Source organism: Anolis carolinensis, chromosome 1, assembly GCF_035594765.1.
Source record: "Anolis carolinensis isolate JA03-04 chromosome 1, rAnoCar3.1.pri, whole genome shotgun sequence".
In the NCBI taxonomy this organism is placed as follows: domain Eukaryota; kingdom Metazoa; phylum Chordata; class Lepidosauria; order Squamata; family Dactyloidae; genus Anolis; species Anolis carolinensis.
Genome location: NC_085841.1, coordinates 139,617,696 through 139,642,091, shown reverse-complemented (window position 1 = coordinate 139,642,091; position 24,396 = coordinate 139,617,696). Strand labels below are relative to the sequence as shown.

Genomic DNA, 24,396 nt, shown 5'->3' with positions numbered 1-24,396 from the left:
ACTTGCTTAAACTTTCCTCTCTTGTTTATAGAGGATAAAGAGGGAAAGAAAAGCTAATCCTCATTATGCTAAACCATGATGTCAAATCACTGCCACATTTCAGATATCAAATGACTCTTTCTTAAGACCAATAAAAGAACTTACTTTCCAATATTTTCAGGCAATGCTTGTAGAGAGATATCATTTACAGAGAGACACGTAAGATTCTGCAGCTCTGGAAAGCTTTCAGGCAACCTACAGAGAAAGAGTTCAAATCAGTCAGGGACAAAAGAAAATAGAATAGAATCTCTACCATCTCTTCCCACACAATTATGAACAATAAACATTACCGCAGTCGGAAACCAAAATGCGCTCGGCGATATTGGTTACTTACTATTCATTTAAAATATGTTCGCATCGACTTTCAATATGATTTAAAAAGCAGAAAGACTGAAATAGGAAAACGAATACAACTAAAACAAAACAGATCTTTTATTTTAAACCCAGTACAGGCTAACCATGAAAACGGCACATTATAAAATAGAGACCAGCCTCTCAGTACTTTTAAATTCTAATTCATAGAGCATTAGTTAGATTTAGCCCAAGTAGCAAACATTTCAATTAACCCAGGAAGTGGTGGATCATGGATTGCTAACTACAGTAGTCTCACTTATCCAACACTCGCTTATCCAACGTTCTGGATTATCCAACGCATTTTTGTAGTCAATGTTTTCAATACATCGTGATATTTTGGTGCTAAATTCATAAATACAGTAATTATCACATAGCATTACTGTGTATTGAACTACTTTTTCTGTCAAATTTGTTATATAACATAATGTTTTGGTGCTTAATTTGTAAAATCATAACCTAATTTGATGTTTAATAGGCTTTTCCTTAATCTCTCCTTATTATCCAGCATATTCACTTATCCAACGTTCTGCCGGCCCGTTTACGTTGGATAAGCGAGACTCTACTGTATATGTTTTCGAAAAGAGACAGGACAACTTTTGGTCTTCTACAGTGATGCTAGACTCCAATTCCCATCCCCTTCAGCTGTTCAGGATGGATGGGAATTGTAGTCAAACAACATCTGGCCAGAGCATGAGCTGATTGAAAAGTACACTATCTTCATAAGTGTGGAGGTGCTTTTCTCTCCCCAAACATACGGTAATGAACAAATATTTCCCAAGGATGGAAAAAGGATCTCCTCTCTCTTACAACTTGACAGCTTATCCTGTAATGCAACACACAGCCAATGCTGTCTAAAAGGGAAATCAATAGTTCATTAAAGTGGAGCTCAGTGACAACACTGAAGCTATCCTGACGGATAAAAACCAACCATCATCAATCAGCTGCAAATGCTTTCCATACCCTTCACCCTACATGTAAGAAAAATGGCTATCATCCACAAGGGCTCAGTTCAAGACGAAAATCTGTCACAGATTAGGTAGGATCTTCTGGGCTCTTCAAAACTATCCAGGGCTTAATGGCAGTGAAAGCAAAGATTAACAGCTCACTTTCTGGATGGAAATGCTGCCCTCAAGGAGCTAATTAAGCAGCCACTGTTCTCATCTAGATATATGTTCTGTATTAAACAGGAAACATTTACATGACTGATACTATGAATGATAAAACCCTGCTAAAGCTACAAAACATTCCCAAACATGTTTGCTATCATGCTTGATTATCTGACACAGTTGATACAAGTTTATGTTTTAGAGTAAATATACTCAGATGTGTTAATGGCTTGTACAATGAGGAATATAGTGAGGTGCAAGGGGTGACAGAATGAAGTTGAATGTTGGAGAGTGATTGATCTTGATGATAAAGTGGTGGAAGAAAAGGAGAGAAAGACTTTTGGAAAGGAGAGAAGAAAATTGATTTGGTGCCAAGATTGGAAGCTGGAAAGCAGTTCCGTTCTTTGTGAAGGATGTTGATGTACAGATTGCAGGAACTTTGGCCAGAATTCTGTATGGGATTTACATAAGTGCTACACAGGGATTCCTAGCTTGATCTTTACAATCCTCACTTACTGGGAAGCAACTGCTGCAATTGACTGAGTTCTGTTGCTAACTGCCATTTGTATTTCTTCTCATGAGCAATCTTCAGTGCAACAGGTAGAATCAGGGTCCCTAACACAATTATCCATCATTTTTGACATGGTATGGGGGAGCCTCTATCAGCTGCTTCCCAATCAACAGGGGAACCGACCTCTGTTGATTACAATGATTTCTTTCCTATAAATTAGAATTAGGAAATTTCACAGTTCCAATTTAACTCCAAAACTAAGAACTACCATGTATAAGTCAACCTCATGTATAAGTCAAGGGCAGGTTTGAGGGCCAAAATTATAGATCTTGATATGACCTGTTGATAAATCATGAGTCCTTCTACAGAGAAATCAAAGCACCAATGCTACCTCAGAGTACTTGCTGCCCCTGGACCCCATCACTGCCATTTCCCCACCCACGTATTCAAAAACGCCAGAAGTTAGCATCACAGAGAAAGTTGAATGTGTTTGTGCTTCTTTTATGTTCTCCTGAGATGGACTATGTTCTCCTGGGATGGACTAAGCTTTTGCCTTTACTACTCTATTCAGACAAAGTTCCTTTTTTATTAGTTAAGATACAGAACTCACACTGATAAGTCGACCCAGGTTTGGGATGTTTGATTGTTTGACTAACACAGTGGTTCCCAACCTTTGGGCCTTCAGGTGTTTTGGACTTCGACTTCCAGAAATCCCAGCCTGCTTACCAGCTGTTGGGAACTGTGGAAGCTGAAGTTCAAAATACCTGGAGGCCCAAAGGTTGGGAACCACTGGACTAACATTTCTAGACTTATACATAAGCATACAGGATATGTAAGGGTTGTGAATATATAACTGTCATAATTCTATAACTTGCAAGCGTGACTGGTGAGAACGAGGGACAGGGCCTTCTCGGTGGTGGCTCCCCAGCAACATCCAACAAGCTCTGATTCTTCTGGGCTTTAGAAAAGCTTTAAAGACATGGCTGTGTGCCCAAGCATTTAATGAATAAACATTTGAGTCGACCTGGTCTGAATCAAGGTTTACGCACGAGGTTCTGGATAAATGGATTCAATTACAAAGATGTTTTTAAATCTTATAATGTGTTTTAATAGTGTTATTAACTGATCTGTATGTATTGTTTTGATATTAATTATTGTGTTTTGGGCATTAAATTTTTGCCGACCTTTGTAAGCTGCCTTGAGTCCCCTTGGGTGAGAAAGGTGGGGTAAAAATGCTGTAAATAAATAAATAAATAACTCTAGGTTATGCATTTTGACTGCCAAAGAGGATTCTGCCCCAAATTTATATCTAAAGAGACACGTTTCAATTAAAAGAGTAAAGAACAATAACAAGTAATGAGGAGCTGTTACAAATCTGTGCTTTAACTTGTTGGGAAAATGGCAAATCAATTCATAAATACGCATTATTTTCATCATTTCTAATTATTTGGCCAAATTAAGTGCTGAAAGAGAAATCAAAAAGGAAATATTTTGGTTTTTGGTGGCAGTAAATTCCCAGACAGGAACAGAATTGTGGCTGAAGGAAGTTCAATCATGTATCTGGAGAATCGTACAAAGGCAATTGAGAACCTAGAGGCAATTAAGGCTTATAAATCTATCAATTATTTGTGGTGTAAAGTACTGTACACAAAGAAAAGTCAAAGGTTCCAGAAAACAATTTTGTATTAGCCTGAATAGATGTGGAAAAAAATAAACCTTTTGTTAGTCTTCTCTGTTCCTGAAGAATGGACCCAGCAGGAGAGAGATAAAATATACTTGAACAGGAAGACAATATAAAATAGGGGTAAATATATCATCTGTCTGGCACATCTCATTTGAGGCTTTGCACTCCAGGCAAGTAGCCAAGATTCATCTTTCATATACATTCTCAGCAGCGCTGGCATATCCAAATCACCATTTTTCTTGGTAAAATACCTGGGGGCAGCAAATGATGAAACACTCCTCACACTTCATTGTCTTATGCTGGGTAGAGTTGCATTCATATTTCATTCAGAACTGTCACAAGGTGCATGCATTTTATATTTCACTATCTCTGATTAACAACTCTGTCAAACAAAAATTGCTCAGAAGCTTCTGAAAAATCAATCAGTTTCTGTGTCAGCATTCTGAGACCTAACAATTTTTCTGGATTAGACATAACCACAGCCCTTAAGCTAGTGGCTGCAGAATTAAAACGTAATGGTCTCCATTTAGAAACAATGTGTTTGCACCTATCTGAACAGGCAGATTAATAAGAGCTCTTGAGATGTTCTCCATCTAACTCCCAGGCTATTTTTCTGTATAAGAAAACCCAATTTCAGCATTCTACAATACTACAGGAATGCAAGCCTCCAAACATGGAGAAATAAAATTTGCTCAAATCCTTTTGCACAAGCAAGCATTTGAGCTATGAAAAAACAGCAAGGCACTAAGAATGTAGAGTATCTATTGGAAGGAACCACAATGAAGCAGCACATAAACGTTACTCTTTTGGTTAGGTTTTACATAAATATCAGACACTTCTCATAACATTTTCAGTTTCATCTTCCATGCAATGACCATCTCATTAACCTGTTTTAGAATTGTCTATCAGCAAGAGCATGTGAAAATAAACCTCATGGTTAAAATGGATGATTAAAGCCAAGGACAGATTTAGCAGTTCTACAAGCATTTTGTGAAAGTTACCTGGTGAGAGGATTCCCACTGAAATCTGCTACTTGCAGTGATTTGCAAAAGGAGATACTTTCAGGAATTTCAGGAATATCTGTAGGACAGAAAATAATGCATTCAGAATCAAAAATCAAAACTGTTTTTGTATATTATTGTGTAGTGAACAATGGCAAATATGTCTTATAGAACACACACAAGATGCTTGTTATACAAAAAAATTATTTGTATATATATATACAAAACGAAGAATTCAATACAGGCAATCCCAAAATTACAAACATCTCATAGTTAAGAATAGGGGATGGGACAAGAAGAAATCGACCCTTCAGAAGTGGAATTCACTCCTGAAAGAGTTGTGGTGGGGAAAAGGTGTCTCCACTGAATCTTTCTCACCAATCCTTGTTTTCACAAGAAGCCATTTTTTAAAAATCCAATTATTACAGTGATAGAAAGTGAAGTGATATCCTCTGAACATAGTCATAGACAGCAAAACATACACCACAGCAAAACATACACCCTTCCCCACGCTATTCGAAGCTAAACGATATATAATTTTGGCTGGAGTTACACTTTAAAAATGTACCTGTACATAAATACAAATTCATCTTAAGAGCAAACCTACAAAACCTGTATTGTAACTTGGGGACTGCTTGTATAGCCTTTTCAACATTGCTCATCACAACTCCTTGTTCTATCTTACTCTCTCAGTTCTTGTTCTTTTTAAGGATACTTTTTACCAGGAAATATATACAGTAGAGTCTCACTTATCCAACATAAACCGGCCGGCAGAACATTGGATAAGCAAAAATGTTGGATAATAAGGAGGGATTAAGGAAAAGCCTATTAAACATCAAATTATCTTATGATTTTACAAATTAAACACCAAAACATCATGCTTTACAACAAATGTACAGAAAAAGCAGTTCAATACACGATAACGTTATGTAATAATTACTGTATTTATGAATTTAGCACCAAAGCTTCGCAATGTATTGAAAAATTGACTGCAAAAACATTGACTAGTAAAAAGCAGACTGCGTTGGATAAGCAAAGGTTGGATAAATGACCCTACTGTACTAAGAAATCCTTATGAAGTTCATGTGAACGGCACAAGTCAAAAATGGCTTGAATACACTTTCTTTATGTTAGGAGCAGCTTAAGAAACTGCAAGCCATTTCTGGTGTGAGAGAATTGGCCATCTGCAAGAAGGTTGCCCAGGGGACGCCCGGATGTTTGATGTTTTACCATCCTGTGGGAGCTTCTCTCATGTCCCCACATGGGGAGCTAGAGTTGACAGATGGGAGCTCACCCCGCTCCCCAGATTCGAACTGCCAACCTTTCGGTCAGCAGTCCTGCTGGCACAAGGCTTTAACCCATTGCGCTACCAGAGGCTCTTTGATGACACATACACACATGTAACACTAGTACATATTTTGGTGCCTAAAATGATAGCCCTGTTTCTGGGTACATTTGACCTGCTGATTCACAAAAATGGCACCACTTTTCCCCAATCAGGTCTGTTTTGGGATACAGAACATGTGCTGAATACCACTTGTCATCTGCTCACACATAAAAAAACCATATAACCATATCTAAGAAACTAGAGCTATACAACCCCAGCAACAGGCCAAAAATCTAGACCATGAGCTTCCTTTTTGGTGGGTTGTATAATTTCTCTACAGTATAAATACCACAGAAAACTATGCACTGGTGTAATTGCTTTGGATGAAGAATGTAACATACTGACACTAGAAAAGAGCAAGCAAGTTTCCAAAACAAATCTCAGAAGTAGAGTCAATAAGTACAGAGGGAAACCTCTGCAGATTCCAGAGGCTAGGAAGAGGGAAAGGAAGCAAAGCATGATTAAAAACTCAGCTTTTGGATATTTTCAAGATTGTTTGTAGATGTTTTGAACCAAAATAACAAATATTAAAGTAGAAGGCATCAACTATTCTGAACAGTCTCTGGTTTTTTTTTCTATCTTTTAGTTCTTTTGCATTTGACATGTAAATCTAGCAAAAAGACATAAATCACTGTTTGTATCACTAAATTGGAGCCCCCGATGGTGCAGCAGGTTAAACCGCTGAGCTGCTGAACTTGCTGACCGAAAGGTCGGCGGTTCGAATCCGGGGAGCGGGGTTAGCTCCTCCTGTTAGCCCTAGCTTCTGCCAACCTAGCCGTTCAAAAATATGCAAATGTTGAGTAGATCAATAGGTACCGCTATTGTTTTTATGTTCTGTTTTTATGACACATTTCTGACTTGTGCTAAAGAGCTTTCCTTTCACTAGTGTTGAGTATCCAAAATACTAGATGTCCATATGGATGGCTGAGATAGTGATTCATCTGCATTCTGATGTTTCAATGTATGCAAACTGTTTCATTAACATAATTATTAAAATATTATGGATAAAATCATTTCCTTGCTATGTCTAGACAGTGTATATGAAACATAAATGAATTTTCTGTTTAGCCTTGGGTTCCATTTCCAAGATACCTCATTATGGATATGCAACTATTGCAACATCTGGAAAAATATGAACTATGGAACACTTCTCATCCCAGGCATTTTGAATAATAGGTATTCAATCTCTCTGAGTACAGTCATATAGCTTTAGTTGTTAGCAAAACCTATACTAGATGGTCTGGAACCCCGATGGCACAGTGTGTTAAAGCACTGAGCTGCTGAACTTGTGGACCATCGGTTCAAATTCGGGAGCGGAGTGAGCACCCACTGTTACCCTCAGCTTCTGCCAACCTAGCAGTTCGAAAACATGCAAATGTGAGTAGATCAATAGGTACCGCTCCAGCGGGAAGGTAACGGCGCTCCATGCAGTTATGCCGGCCACATGACCTTGGAGGTGTCTACGGACAATGCCGGCTCTTCGGCTTAGAAATGGAGATGAGCACCAACCCCCAGAGTCAGACATGACTAGACTTAATGTCAAGGGAAAACCTTTACCTTTACCTTATCACTAAATTACTTACTGTGAACTGGCCAGAAACCAGTTATTGTTGACCTCTCGCCAATGATAATTTATTACTATCTTACACAGATATGAATACACACATAGAGCCAGTAGACTGCTCATGGCTCTACAAAGAAATAAAGATATTCCTCAGTCTTTGAACATTGTTGCAAAATAGACGTTTAAGCAATGCTGTATGTTTTTCCAGAAAATGCTCTAGATCTACACCCTAAATACATTAGGCATATTTAATTAACTTATAATTACTAAACAACACTCTTTAAAAACAGTGCATCAGTATCTGAACTGAAATATTTCACCAAGGAAAATGTTCTACTATTTTATATTCAAGCAAATTGAAAGCTTGGAAAGTATTTTCATCAGAATACTTCTCTTTAAAGTTTACATGTAATTTCCCATACACCATTAATTTCAATTTAAGGGGGAAAGAGAGCGTGAAAACTGTTGACATACTAATTTTAGCGCATCCAGAGTTCTGTGCATGATATACTGTTGCTGTCTGTCTATTCATCTACTTCCAACGGAATTTAATTCTCTCTTCTATTGAGGTCACTGGGGTGTCTGCCAATTTCTTCCCTTTCTTTTGTGGCTTCACTACAATTGGCTCTTTACAATTAGGCATTATTACAACTATTTCAAAGTAACCAAAAATGCTTAACAGATCATGTGCAACCACATTTTTGACCTATTTCATTAAACAGAGCAAATGAAAGTTTACTCTGTTTATTTTTGAAAATAAAACAGAAATAATCACAGTTCTAGTTCTGGTGGGTGCAGAATTGAATTATTAGATTGATTTGTCATTTTATTTTAATTCTATTTACAAATCAATAAATTGTACCAGCATTACTGATTTACTTGATCATACCTATTTGCCCACAAAAACTGTGCACAATAATAAAATAATTTAAGATGGTGTGGTATACAGACATCTAGTGATAATAATTTGAAAAACATTAATTATAACTTTGGAACTACCATATTAACTTCCATTACCTGACTTTAATAAAAATATTTTTCCCCATGGGAAAAAATATGTACTGGAAATGTTTTGCCCCATAGCACTGCTCTTAAGTGTATGTCTCAAATCTAGTAAACTAATGCTAGAAAATGCAATATTCCCTCATGCTCTCCAGCAAAGAAACTGCTAACATAATCAGTGCATCAACATTTCATGCAGCCCTAGCAGAAATCAAGTAGCAAAAGAATGCCTGCCATCTGGAAGTTAAAAAGCACTATTTGGAGGAAAAGGGTAAATGTAAGTGGAGAACAGAAAGCAGGAACTAAATCTGAAATTTAAATAATGGTAGGTGGATTATGGCCAGGATTATTTCCATGGAGAGAACAGTTGTTGTCTGTGAAGCTGAAAGGATACCCAGTAGCTCCTGAATTCCCTCCAAAGAAACTAATTATAGAGAGCTGAAACCTTCCAGAGCTGAACTCCAGGAAGCACAGAGAAGGGAACCAGTGGATTGGGGCAGTGAGTGGACCACTAGTTCCTTTATTTTAGCAGGCACCCATTAATACAAAGTAACATATATATATTAATGAATACGTCCATCTCATATATAAATTGAGAGCAGGTTTTGGGGACAAAATTATGGATTTTGATATGACCTGTGGATAAGCTGCAAGTCATTCTGTAGGGAAAGAACTGGTGTCACCCAGGGGGGCAGCTGTCCCTGGTAGCTGCCAATCCCCTGCAACTGCCACCATCACTGCACCAAAAAAGACCAAAGCAGTGCCATGGTGGAGAAAGTAGAGCAGTGGTTCTCAACCTGTGGGTCTTCAGATATTTTGGGCTTCAACTCCCAGACATCCTAACAGCTGAAAACTGGCTGGGATGTCTGGGAGTTGTAGGCAAAAAAAACCTGAGGATCCACAAGTTGAGAACCACTGAAGTAAAAGCAGTTGGTGCACCTTTCAGGTTCATCTAGGACTGACAAAGAAGATGATTCCTTTTTAAAATTAAGGTACAGAAGTTACACTGACCCATGGAAAGCTGACCTAGAATTATTATTATTTTGGGGGGGGGGGATTTTTTCACTAAAATTTGTAGACCTATACATGAATATATACAGGTCTCACTTAGGATTCTCTTCAAGGCCTGTAATATCATTTGCTGATTTATTTATTTATTTCATGCAAAAGCACTGCATAATAAATAAGTTTAAAAGCGATAAAATAAAGGAATCACAAACAGCTAAATGGTTTTAGACCAAAAGTGGGCAAAAGCAATCACATTGTCCATAGCTTTAAACAACTCCTCCTCCATGCATGAGGCAGGGCACTGTGGGCAAGCATACAGATGAGGAGTTGTTTGTTCTGCTCCACAGTCACACAAGGTGGAGGATTCCTCCAGGTAGTGCCATCTTGCCAGGTTGTCTTTTGCTGATTAAAAATATCCACAGATGCAACTCTGCTTATCAATCACAAAGAAGCAGGAAATCCCCTTGCCTCACACTTGCTTCACACTGTAAGAGTTGTTTACAATGATGTTCAGCATCTCAGGAAAAAGCATGCAAACATACTTACCCAATTCAAAAGAAAAATAGAACAGCACTTAAAATATCTCACAGTGAGAAGGGTTTTGTGAATATTTCCCCCCGCCCAACACCTTTGTTCTCAAGCGTACATGAACCCCTTTAATCCTTTCATAATTACTGCTATTGCCAAAATGATGGAAATTCTGACAAAGTTTGGGAACATTGACATAAATAAGGAAATGTTCAGATCTGCTTCACACAATGGAAGAGGGAAAAATGTAATTGCACTCATCTATTAACAGCTGATGTCAGCAAGAAGAGTCCGCAAACTGTGAATCTTGAAAGTCAACCTTTCTTATTTGAACTGGCAAGCATTTTAATTTGCTATCCTTTTAACAATTAACACTAGTAAAACAAGAAGTACTAAATTTTCACAATTTTGTTTTAAGGGTCGAGTCCAGAATAAATGGTTCTTGAACTGGACAGATTTGTACTTGTTTACAAAGCTCTGGTTGATATCGACATCTGTGCCAGTAACCAGGGAAGAGAATTTCTAACGCTTCTGGCTATCCAATCCTCTTGAATATCTAGGATCTTTCTGACATTGCACACCAATGAATGTTTTATGGACTTGCTCACATAATGCACACGTGCTCTGGTAGACACTGCATATAAGCTCTGGTAAACAAAAAGATTTTAAGCATACACTCTATGGCACCTGACAGTGCAGACAAGCACACAGACCAGCTGAAGTGGAGAAAGCCAAGGTAGTTGTGCTATTAGTATGTTAAAGGATATCCTCTTTTATCCAGGTCTGATTGTGCTCTTATTTACTACTACTGTTTATGTATGAACTATACCTAGGGCTGAAGAAGGGCTGCAGTTAAATGTTAGAGTATATGCTTTTGTATATAAGTAGTCTTAGAATTAATCACCAACAGGTAAGGTATGGATGGGAGATATTTTAACCAAAACTCTGTTCCAAACAAATTCAGGAGTCTGTTAGCTTTGACAAGGCAATATCTACATCTGGGTCATGATACCAGTTCTCAAGTTGGTGGCAAAGTGGAGAGAAATCAGTTAATTTGCTTTCCAGCAAGCTTCAACACCTCTTCTAGCACCTTCGGGGATATATAAATTGCCCAGTCCAACAGACAGTTAGCTTATTTGTTTCTTCCATCATGTCTGGCAAAAAGAATTCAGAATTTGTGCCACTTAAGCAGCACTTTTATTAACAATTTTGTGGTCCTAATAAAAAGTGTTACCTATCTCTGAATTTTGTCTGAAGCACTAGATATCTGATGCCCACCGTTCTGCATGGTGGAAGACAGCTTCCTACAGCCCTATGACAGTTTGTTTCATGCACTATTTGCTGCAGATCATGAATGGGAAAGTATTTTTCTACACCATGTGCTGTTTATGGACTTCCGGATGCCTACAGTACAACATAATGCAGGATAAGCCAAGGCCTTTGGTCTGATCCAATATGCCTGTTCTTTATATTCCAACTATCTGCTTTAATTAGGAAAAGTTTGACAGCAATCTTTTATATTGTCCAAATCCTTCCGCGTTAGATATAATTCTGTTTTATTTATTACAGCAGAATGAATGAGTTAAGACAATGAAAGCAGACAGACAATGCATTTGTATTTTCATGCGGTTGTCCTTTGTATTTGATTATCTCTCCAACACATGCCATCTGTGACATTCTTTTTAACTCAAGGATTGGAATTGCGCAGCCCTCCATTGTTGTTGAGTGCAACTTCCAGCATTCCCCTTCTTAGCTGTGCTGACCCACAATTGTAAGACTTGCAGCCCAACAATATTTCAAGGGTCACAGAATTCCCATTTCTGTGCTAATTAGATGATGAAAAATACTTGGAAGGCAATAATCTCCTTCCTGTTTCACAGCCATTATTATGCAATACTTTGCCTTCAACTGTTTGGTTGGTGCCAAGGGGGTACCATTCCAACACAAGTTCAGAACGTGACTTACTCTATTTGTACGCATGCAATGACTTCCACCATTTTAAGTATGTAACTTGTTTTAATGCTTTAAAAATATTTTAAATTGTATTATTTTGATTTCATTATAAACCATCATGAAATCTTTAGATATCGGGCAGCATAAGAATATGTTGATTGACTGAATGATCATTGAAAGAGTAGATATCTCTAAGCACAAAGTGTTCAATGGTCTTTATAGAGATGGGACTTCAAAGATCAAAGTCTAAATCCAAATCTTAGTTCCAGCTAGACCATCTGAATCAATGGGATCTACCTGAATCAGGGACAGGCAAAGTATTCCCTGCAGACCACATTTTTGTGGACCTCACGTTCCATCCAAGGGGTTAAAAAAAACTTTTCTGCCCCCAAATGTTTTCTACAGGGTATAGAAGGGAGAAGGGCCCTTTCACAATGATTTGCCCCCTAACATAATTTTAGGCCTAAGAAATACTGTTTTAAAATAAAAGCACTTTAGGTCACTTCCTAATTTGAAAAAAGGCCCTCCTAGGCCAAGGGTGGGGGAGCAAAGACATGGAGAAATACCCCACATCTCCTAGTGAGCACTGGAGGACGTGGGGGATTTGGGGAAGTTGGGGGATTTGGGGAGGTTGGGGGAGGGGGGTATGGGGATGAAACATGCTCCTCTGGTAATATGTTCCATGAGGAAAGGGTAATAACGCACCCCTAGACTCTGAAAGTTGTGCACCTCGACCTAAGTGCTGGTTTGCCATTTAGCAATTGATGTAACAGATCTATTCTGGTTAGCAACTGGGACTAAGTCTCATATGTTTGACTTGGCACAAGTTTTTGTAGGCTGCAGCCCACTTCAAATACATCTAATGAAGTCATGAAACCTTTTGCCAAATAAAACTTGTCAGGCTTTAAGTTTCACGTAACTCTGTTTTTTTAACCCAATGTACTTAACTAAGGATGTGTGAATATCACCTTTCCAGATACTTTTTCCTTCTTAGATAGGTTTATATCCAAACAATCCCAAATCCTCTCATTTTCAAGACTGAAAGGTGCATATTAATTTAGACTTGCCCACCATAATTTTTCTCTTTCTAAAAATAAAAATAACTATAGTGTCCTCAGACAATTTCATCTGAATTCTGAAGGCTGGAATAGAAAGTAACTGCTAATGTAAAGAGGCAACACAGCTTCCCACTTAGATTCAGCTACTGCCAGATAGACTTTGCAATAAATCTAGAAGCAAAAGTCTGTAAACCACTAGAACCACTGAAATATTTTAACCAGCACACTGACTTATATAAAGAGACTAGCTGTGCCCGGCCACGCGTTGCTGTGGCGAAGTATGGTGGTATGGGAAATAAAGTATTGAGGAATTGGTGGTAGTTAAGGTCAAGGGTAAAGGTTTTCCCCAGACATTAAGTCCTGTCGTGTCTTACTCTGGAGGTTGGTGCTCATCTCCATTTCTAAGCCGAAGCGCCGGCGTTGTCCGTAGACTCCTCCAAGGTCATGTGGGATGACTACATGGAGCGGCGTTACCTTCCCGCCGGAGCAGTACCTATTGATGCACTCACATTTGCATGTTTTCGAACTTCTGGGTTGGCAGAAGCTGGAGCTAACAGTGGGGGCTCTCTCCGCTCCCCCAATTCAAACCTGTGGCCTTTCGGTCCAGAAGTTCAGCAGCTCAGCGCTTTAACACGCTGCGCCATCAGGGGATATTATTTCCTAAAGGTTGTGAATATACAATATTTCTGATTGGTTTTTTTTTGTCTGTTGGAGGCAAGTATGAATGCTGCAATTAGGAAAAATGATTAGGATGTAATGGCCTTGCAGCTTTAAAGCCTGGCTGTTTCCTCCCTGAGTGAATTTTTTGTTGGGAGGTGTTAGCTGGCCCTGATTGTTTCCTGTCTGGAATTCCCTTGTTTTCAGAGTGGTGTTGTTTGCGATATTTTATGTGCTTCTACTGTCTGTGGCCCTGAGAAAACAGAGGATTTTCCAGACTTTGATGATGGGAATACTTTGTTGGGAGGTGTTAGCTGGCTCTGATTGTTTCCTGTGTGGAATACCCTTGTTTTCAGAGTGATGTTGTTTGCGATATTTTATGTGCTTCTACTGTCTGTGGCCCTGAGAAAACAGGATTTGCCAGACTTTGATGATGGGAATACTTTGTTGGGAGGTGTTAGCTGGCCCTGATTGTTTCTTGTGTGGAATTCCCCTGTTTATTTACTGTCCTGGTTTTAGAGATTATATTGTTCTGCATTATTCTATCCCAGTAATTATTTCATATTAAAGAAGAATCTCACTTATCCAACATGCGCTTATACAATGTTCTGGATTATCCAACGCAGTCTGCCTTTTCATAATCAATGCTTTTGTAGTCAGTGTTTTAAATTCATTGTGATATTTTAGTGGTAAATTTGTAAATACAGTACAGTAGAGTCTCACTTATCCAACATAAACGGGCCGGCAGAACGTTGAATAAGCGAATTTGTTGGATAATGAGGAATTAAGGATAACCCTATTAAACATCAAATTAAGTTATGATTTTACAAATTAAGCACCAAAACATCATGTTATACAACAAATTTGTCAGAAAAAGTAGTTCAGTACACAGTAATGCTATATAGTAATTACTGTATTTATGAATGTAGCACCAAAATATCACGATATATTGAAAGCATTGACTACAAAAATGCGTTGGATAATCCAGAACGTTGGATAAGCGTGTGTTGGATAAGTGAGACTCTACTGTAAATACTACATAGCATTACTGCGCATGGAACTACTTTTTCTGTCAAATTTGTTGTATAATATGATGTTTTGGTGCTTAATTTGTATAACGATTACCTAATTTGATGTTTAATTGGCTTTTCCTGAATCCCTTCTTATTATCCAACATATTCACTTACCCTGCCGGCCTGTTTACGTTGGATAAGTGAGACTCTACTGTATATTTCTAATCTTATACTATCTGCTCAGAACTGGATTATCTGAGGCCCCTTCTTCACAGCTGTATAAAATGCACACTGAAGTGGATTATATGGTAGTGTGGAGTCAAGATAATCCAGTGCAAAGCAGATAATATAAGATTATAAATGGGTTATATAGCTGTGTGGAAGGGCCTTGAGTCTACACTGCCATATAATCCAGTGCAAATCTGATAATCTGTGGAAGAAGTCTAAGTGAGGCCTAAATCTGCCTGTCCCCTAACTGAAACCTGGCTGTCCCTTGGTTGCTAGGCAACCAAGTGGGCAGAGATTAGCCCTCTAAACTGGCAGCAATTGGATAAAAAAATTATTGCTCTCCCTCTAATTAGGACTTTATTTTTCTTTTCTTTTTGTTGTATCAACCTTGAGGCGTGGATGATGGGTTGTGTTGTCAAATTTTGAGGTTGGGGGGCCTGTACTTTTGTTGTTTTGTGAATTGCCGTGATACCATCACTCTTTTATATATATAGATAAAGGTTTATTATCACAGTATGCCAGTTATAATTTTAATTCTGATCCTCAGACAGAGACTATATAATAAGCCCTAAGATATTTCTAATCCTTTCTGGTTCCTTGATTTATATGCTCCTACATCCAGAACTCTACGGTTCATAGAATTATGAGTTGGAAGAGACCTCGTGAGCCATCCAGTCCAACTCTCTGCCAAGAAGCAGGAAAATTGCATTCAAAGCACTCCCAACAGATGGCTACCCAGCCTCTACTTAAAGGCCTCCAAACAAAGAGCCTCCACCACACTCTGGGTCAGAGAGTTCCACTGCTGAACAGCTCTCACAGTGAGGAAGTTCTTCCTAATGTTCAGATGGAATCTCCTTTCCTGTAGTTTGAAGACATTGCTCCGCGCCCTAGTCTCCAGTTCAGCAGAAAACAAGCTTGCTCCCTCCTCCCTATGACTTCCCCTCACATATTTATACATGGTCATCATGTCTACTTTCAGCTTTCTCTTCTGCAGGCTGAACATGCCCAAAAGATTCAGATACCACTTCAGGACTCTCTGATCCCACTTGTAGGCAAAGAAGTGGCTGTGCTGATTGAGGGACCCTGACTTCCAAAAATATAACTTTTCCAAGTTCTACCTTGGGAGAATATGGCTTTGCCCATGGGGGTTACCGTATTTACTCAAATCTAATGTTCACTTCTTTTTTTGCTAAATTACATTGCCAAAAGTGAGATGCACATAAGATTCAATGGCATCTTAGAATCGTGCAGGAGGCAAACTCGCCAGCCTCGGCATGATGGAGGGGTATGGCTTTCAAACTGGCCTCACTCGCAAGACATTCAAAACTTCCCCCTCAGTTTGCCAACCTTGGCTTGATGGGAGAACACGGCTTCCTTTGGCCTGTCAGCAGTTCCAACTGGAAAGGAGAAGCTATGCATTACATTCCACAACAAACCTTCTCCTGTTTTTGCAATGTGCACCTTCAAAATTGAGGTACGCATTACGATGGATGGCTCATGACCACTGTCTAGGAGCCTCACACACTAATGCTTACCTTAAGTCCATGGGTTGACAACTGCAATGGGGGCTGTATTCAAGTGTGTAGGCTAAATTTCTTTTAAAACAACAGCAGCAGCAGCAGCAGCAGCAGCAACAACAACAACAACAACAACAACAACAACAACAACAACAACAACAACAACAACAACATTAAATATATATTCTGGTTTGTATTTTTTCAAAAGGAGAGGTAGCATTTTAAAGGACTGACAAGATTCCTATTGAAGGGGTAGGGGTTGAGCAACGTGGATGTAAAGCGAGGATCTGCCGAAAGGATTGAACAGAGAAGACTTATAGCAGGGGTTCAAGCCATAGGGGATGGAGGCAGGGTTGGGAACATTTGGAAGAACCAATGAGACTGCCTCTGGGGACTGAGGGAGGACAGGCAAGAAGGAGGGGAAGATGCAGGGCTAGAACCAGCAGTTGCTTTCACTAAAGTGCAACAAGCAATGCTATTTCAAGGAACAAGGGGCTTTCATCTTTTGCAGGAATGCTTCAGACATCAGGGAAGTTGCATTTTTGTGTCTGGTAGATCAAATACAGTCCACGGGCTGTAACTTCTCCTTTTCTGCTATAGCTGAATGAACATGGACTGAAGTGACAAACCGACACATATACACAGACAGAGAACAAGACCGCATCATACCAAAAAGAGACCTAGTAAATAGCTCTACCAACCTCAACGGGTGCTTGATAAAAGGAATACTAAATTGATAATACATTTCCTTTCAAACCTAAATATTTCAAGCAACAAGCAAAGCTCAAGGAAAGAAGCAAGAAGAGTTCAAAAGGGACAAAAGGATAGCTCTGTAGTCTTTGGGAATATTGAAGAATGAGAGGCCAAGACCAGTCAAATTATTCAAACTGTACCTAACACAATGTGCAGTAATGTATAGAAAGAGCTAACTGGTGTGGACAAAGCAACAGCCATTCCAAAGATACCATCCTTATAGGCATTCAGCTTAGGAGCCATGAGCTGCCAGTTACTGATCTAGTTGTTTGCATGATGTAAATATTTGCATATCATTTCTAATGGTTGTAACTATTATGAAATACATCAGGGCTTTGATACCACACCCTTAGTTCTGATGCATATTAATATACTGAGAAGCCTATAAAAACAGAAGCATTTTCAGTTTATGAAATGAGTAACTGGAAGGTCAAGGGCATTATTAATAATTTATGTTAATGCCTTCCTGCCCTCTATACTTAACACCAGACACTAAAGCGATGAAGCAACCTTTGGACTACCACATTTCACCCACGACCAGATAAGACACTTACTACCTGCATTTGATTGAGAGGACTGGAATCCACAAAAGCTTATGCCAAAAGAAACTTATTAGTCCTCATGATGCCTCAGGAATCTTTCTTGTTGCTTTTAATGCAAAAGATTAGCATGACTGTTCCCTAGAAACTTATTTTAGTATTCCTCAATACATGAGAGCAGTCTCTCTGAAATGGAAATACAACTGAATGGGTTCATAATGGAACAGCTTGGCTGTTCCAGGATTTTATGTTACTACACCAGGGGATTGCTGCGGATGGGAGACTACCTTAGATCCTATACAACAGTGGTTCCCAACATTTTTTTGAGCAGGGAACACTCTCCAACATCAGTACCAATCAGTTTTTGGTCAACTTTAAATTCGGTTTGGTTATTTAGGGTGCTGATTCAGAAAATTGAATTAGATAGACTACATCAACTCTGGTTTCTGATACAGAACATATGCCATCCACTAGTCACCATCTGCTTGCCCACAGAAAACCATATTCAATAATCTAGAGCTCATGTGGTCTATCCAATGCAATTTTCTGAATCAGAACACCAAATAACCCCAGGAACAGGCCTAAAAACAAAGATACCAAAGCACGCTCACTTCCAGGCACCACATGGAAAGGCTCTGCTCACGGGGAGGGAGGAGGAGAAGCAGCAGTCAGGAGGCTTTTTGTCATGCCTTTCGTGGGTAGTCAGCCTCTCCCTCCCCACATCCCCATTGCCTCAGCACTATAAGAGGGTTTCGCGAGACCGGTCACTCTCATTGCAACAGTGTAGTAAAGGTGAGGCCACGGACCATATTTTAGTTCTTGGGGACCACTGGTGGTCCACAGATCACAGGTTGGGAACCACTGCTATACAAGAAGAAAAGTGGGGTATTAATAATTAGGTGGGAGAAACATATTGCAGGAAAGGGACACATGTGGCCCAACAGTCCAAGCCAGGATAAGCAATGGTAAGGACTATGAGAGCTGCAATCTAGCAGTATCTGGAGGGATATATGTTCCTCATTCTTTACTTAAAGCCTCACCTGAACTCATTCTTTACTTCTTTGCAGTAAAATACCCAGAGTACTCACACAGAGTAACAAGTTAGCTGTTTGACAATTTCACCATAAACAGGAGATGTACAATACAGGTGCCAAACAACGTTTCAAAATCCCAATGCCCCCCTCCCTTGCTTTACGAAGTGTGAAGAGAAAAAACAGATCTGTCATAAATTCTGACCAAGGCTACTAGGATGACGAAATAGGAAACTTATGGGCTAGGCAAGCATTTCTGAGCTCAAAGCAGAAAGGAAAACTATGACATCAAGCAAAAATATGCTTCTTTAATCATGGCAGGACTTAGCATAGCAAAAGACAAGGTTGCATCAGAGACGCTGAGGCACAGCCAAGACTCTAAAGAGCAGCTTCTATTTCCCCTTAATTAGGGATTACCAAGCGCTGGGCTCTTTTGCACTTGCATGTACAATCCCTGCTATGGCCATTGCTTCTGTAAGTAGCAGCAGACAGCTGCCAAAATCATGAAGAAAACCAGACCTTTTCCAGGAGGGGGGAAGTGGCAAATGTCCCTAGCCAACTTGTCTTTGCTGGAAACTGAAATCTGATCAAACCTTTCACAGTTTGACTTGCTAAATATGCAAGCTTAGGGTCTACATTTGAAGGCGTAAGGAATGCTACAATTGTGATTTGTTTCTTTGCTTAGAATTAATGTCAAGACAAAACATCCAAACTTCAGCTCTACCAAGAGAGTACCCTATAACTCAAATGGTCTTGATCCAAGCTGAAGGTCCTTCCATTCAGCAATTATGCTTTGACAATGCAAACTGAAGCCACGGGGCAAAATGTTAGAGTCATCTAACACTATACAGCCCTTATTAGGTTTCTGATCCACACTTGGTTTCCTATACTTATTTTTGATCCAGAAAAAAATACAGATCCCAGTTACATCTTCAATGTAAACTTTAGCCCAATTCCACATCTCCAACAGCATGACAACCTAAAACCTGTTTACACCGAAAGCAACAACCACATATAGGAAAGCTGTCATTTTGAGATGTTCAAAGCACAGCACAGGCATTGTCTAATTCTTAACTACCTCATAAAGCATCATAATGATTATTCTCTACATTATGTAAGGCAAAGGTGAGCAACTGCGATAATTCTGATATTGTCAGACTGCAAACCACAGCATTCTTCACTATTGTCTTTATGTGAGAAGGAGATTATAGACAAATACCATCTGGGGGTCCACAGTTGCCCCCCCCCCCCGATGTGAAACCACCTGATAATTCCATAGCGGAGCGGAAATGGCAATATGGTACGCTACCTGTAGAATAGTCTACATAGTAGTTTCTGACTCTTCGTGACCTCATGGACCAGCCCACGCCAGAGCTCCCTGTTGGCCGTCGCTGCCCCCAGTTCCTTCAAGGTCAAGCCAGTCACTTCGAGGATACCGTCCATCCATCTCACCCTTGGTCGGCCTCTCTTCCTTTTTCCTTCCATTTTCCCCAGCATCATGATCTTTTCTGTCAGGTATGCCATATTGCTAAGTTCAAACTATTTTTAAAACCAGAAAACCATTTTGACTAAATTATAAGTGCCTCAGTGCAACTATGAGAAACTGTGAATATTTTAAAGAGAACTTGCTGCACATGTCAGCCCTCTCTTGTCAAGGTCTTTCTACACAGAGATATTGAAAATACACTGAAACCATAAGGAATATGATAACAACTGTACTTTGTGGTGCGCAATGAAAGTGGTGTTGTTGCTGCTTCCAACTATCATCATCATCACCATCATTACTTCACACCCAACTCTACTTGTGAGGCAAGGGGAAGGGAACAACAGATTAAAATTTAACAAATGGTGCATAACTTCAGTTAATCTTCACCTCCATGAACACCCAGTATCTTACAGCAAAGTATACTCTTGGAATATTTTCCAAGAACATACTTTGCCATTCACTGACAGTATACAGCATCCTGATATCCCAAAAGACTAACTACATACTTCACAGTGAAAAACCAGAATTCCATGACACAAATCTGCCCTCACCTATGTCACTCCAGGAAGAGCAGGTCAACACATTGCATGAAACTTCTCTATCAAACTCCATAGCTGCTGTTCCCTATGGCATGGATGTGAGTCTGCCCCTTCATGCCACAGTGGCCGTCATGATCAACATAATGATTAGACCAGCCTTAAGGACGGAGATGGCCACATGTTAATATGTTCTGTGGAGGAAAACCTATAGTGATAATCAAGGCCTGCGTCTGCTTATTTTAAATTGGGAAATTATGTAATCTTTAACATTTGATTTTGATGGAACTGTACACCTTAGTTCAAGATGAGGAAACAATATATTGAGGAAGTAAGAAAGTGCACACAATTACGATGGGCAGAACAGACAGATATTGAGACAGTTCTGCTTTCCTCATCTTGAACCACGATGTAAAATTCCACTAAGAAATATCCATACACTCAAACTTACCATTTCGGGACAAATCAAGTTCTACAAGCTGCATGAAGTTTGCTATCTCTGGAGGAAGCCGCTGAATTTCGTTATCACTAAGTCCGAGTTTTCGTAATTTCACAAGCTGGAAAAAAGGCTGAAAGAGAAAACAAATTTCCATTAAGTACCTAAGTAAATTATACATAGGTCCATTAAAGAAATCCCTAAAGCTATACTAGGAAAAAAAAGAGCCCTAAAGCCATAGTAAAACTGAAGTGTCATAAGCTAGTAAACATTAAGCATTACCCTGTTAAGTGAGGCTGTCACAGTCAGCCCATGTTTCAGTTTGATCAATTGAAGGCTAATCAACTGCATAATCAATACAGGGATAACGCAGTAGATGCTATTTTTGGTACCATCACTCCCATGATCTTTGACAGGACAAACTGACTAGGCCATGACTGCCATATGCATATGTGAACATCAACCTCGTTTCTACACTTGCGTCACAAGGAAAGGCATGAAGTGTGCAGTATGCCTTAGGATAGCCAATGAGTATGTATATGTATATTGACCATGTGAAAATACGGTTGTAACAAGACTATTATCCAAAACTAAAATTGGAAGTATCTCCCTTACTCCGAGTTCAGATTTGGAGGTACTGATCCTCTATGTAACTATTGTTGAAGAACAAAAAGCAAAAGTGTACTGTTTCCTCATTGATATGCTTCTCCAATGATTCCATTAGCCTTTGTGGTCTAGGCTCGGTTTTCAGGAGCTCTGTTTATGCTCCTATACTCAAAATGTTCATGGTAATTTATCATGAAGAGCCACTACTTCCTTTGAGTACCCTCTGCCACAAAAGCCTGAAATGTTTATTTTTATCATCTAAACCATGTTGACTCAATGGAAAGAGAAGACAGTTCTTCACCCACCTTGATTTGTAAAAAATTGTTCCTAATCTAAATGCTATTGGTTTTCTTAAAAGCACTTTAAACCCATACTTAAATAAGGGCAATTGAAAACAAGAGACCTAAAGTAGATTAAGACAAAGGGTTCCATTATTTCAGCAAGCCAGCTCCAAATATGACTACATCTAGATCAAACTCACGACTGTATATTATTAACACTGTTGGCATTTCAGAGGTGAGCACAAATATCCTACCTGAAGGGGAAACCCCCAACTCATCTAGATCCCCCTACACAAATAGAGAGTTTATGCACACGGAGTCCAATTTACAAGTGGAGGATGAGATGGATCTCCAATCTACAAGTGGAGATGGAGCCTGTGGGCACACGCTCACAGAACTCTTCCTTGCCTTTATATGTTCCATCAATACATCTTAGAAAGAAAGAGCTTCATTCTCTGGCAGCAACAACCATTCTTATTATACAGATGAACCTCCAGAAGGACTCTTTGGTCAGAATGAATGTTTCTGTATGCTGAGTTGCTCTCAACATTATAAAGCAGTGCTTCATCTTCATAAGCTACATATTTAAATGAAATACACATTTTTTCTGTAAATGAATATTAAGTACCGAGCTGTAGTAGCACATGACTATCACACAAACCTTAGTGTATTCAAAATTCTTGGATTTCAATTTTATGACAAGGTCATTCTTTTGCCATTACAGTTTGCTACTATGATACGGCATACTAAATGGCTATGTAGTGTTCAGTATTGTTCAGAGATTGGAAATAGCAAGTTGCAGAAAACCAGCTATTTGTAATGAACTTGTAATGAACTATAATGAATTGTAATGAATTTTTCTAAAGGAGCGCCCGGTGGCGAAGCGGGTCAAACCACTGAGCTGCTGAACTTGCTGACCAAAAGGTCAGTGGTTCAAATCCAGGGAGCGGGATGAGCTCTCGCTATTAGCCCCAATTTCTGCCAACCTAGAAGTTCAAAAACATGCAAATATGAGTAGATCAATAGGTGGGAAGGTAACGGCGCTCCATGAAGTCATGCCGGCCACATGACCTTGGAGGTGTCTTCAGACAACGCCGGTTCTTCGGCTTAGAAATGGAAATAAGCACCAACCTCCAGAGTCAGACATGACTAGAATTAATCTCAGGGGAAAACCTTTACCATTATTATTTTCCTAAACAAGGCATAGCAACCAAAGCATAACTATATCTAATTATGACATAATTAATAATAATAATAATAATAATAATAATAATAATAATAATAATAATACTTTATTTGTAGTATTATCTCACCGAAAGGACTCAGGGCGGTTTTCAACAAAATAAACACAATGGCAAACATTCAATACCAAAACAACAAATGATAAATTAACCAAAGAGTAAACGCAGACTCAATAAAAATGGTAGGTTTTAAAATTTCAATCAATCTGCAAAAGCAATGCAAATTTTGCAGCCTCCAGATCTTGCCTACTTCAGTTTTCAGCATTCCTCATTATTAACCATGTTTGCTAGGGCTACTGAGAGTTGCATTCCAATAATCAGTGCTGCCCATTCCCATCTCTATAAGGATTGTAAAGTATTCTGATCATGAGAATTAAAACGAATAAAAATCAAAACAATGTCTTCACTTCTATATTTCAAATACCTTGTCTTGCCCTCCTTTTGTAATAAACCACAAAAATCTTCCACTTAACTAATGGAACTACTATATCTGAATTATTTTTAAACATTCTGACACTAACTTACACACAGTTGTCAGAATGAAAGAAGAAGAAGAAATAATTCACAAATCAAGTACACAAATCCCTTCCTCAACATAGTTTACATGGAACATTTCTGAGGTTTCTTACAGGAAAAACTTTGTTTACGTACAAACATTGCGCTACTAAGGTAGCTGTAACTATTCTCCAGTCCACCTCACAAGAGGAGAAAAAGTATGGAAGGGAGAATGCCAAAGAGGAAAGTGCCTTCAATTCAAATTGAGAAACAGAGGAAAACAAAATGACCTAAAATATAAAACCTGAAACCTGGGTTTAAAAACATGAGAGAATGTTGCTCCAAAGCTTGAAAAACTATACAATTAAAATATACTATCTTT

At 39.0% G+C, this 24,396-nt stretch overlaps 1 protein-coding gene across 5 annotated transcripts in view; it reads right to left on the bottom strand.

Annotated features, from left to right (window-relative positions):
* The window catches only part of lrrc1 (leucine rich repeat containing 1), a 118,732-nt gene that overhangs the window by 67,829 nt on the left and 26,507 nt on the right, over window positions 1–24,396 (bottom strand). For all 5 annotated transcript variants that reach the window (XM_062983095.1, XM_062983098.1, XM_062983097.1 and 2 more), the window contains exons 2-4: window positions 21,407–21,524; window positions 4,696–4,774; window positions 145–234 (exon numbers count right to left, since the gene is read on the bottom strand). In XM_062983095.1, coding sequence (XP_062839165.1) covers window positions 145–234; window positions 4,696–4,774; window positions 21,407–21,524 — 287 coding nt within the window. The remainder of the gene's footprint in view (window positions 1–144; window positions 235–4,695; window positions 4,775–21,406; window positions 21,525–24,396) is intronic.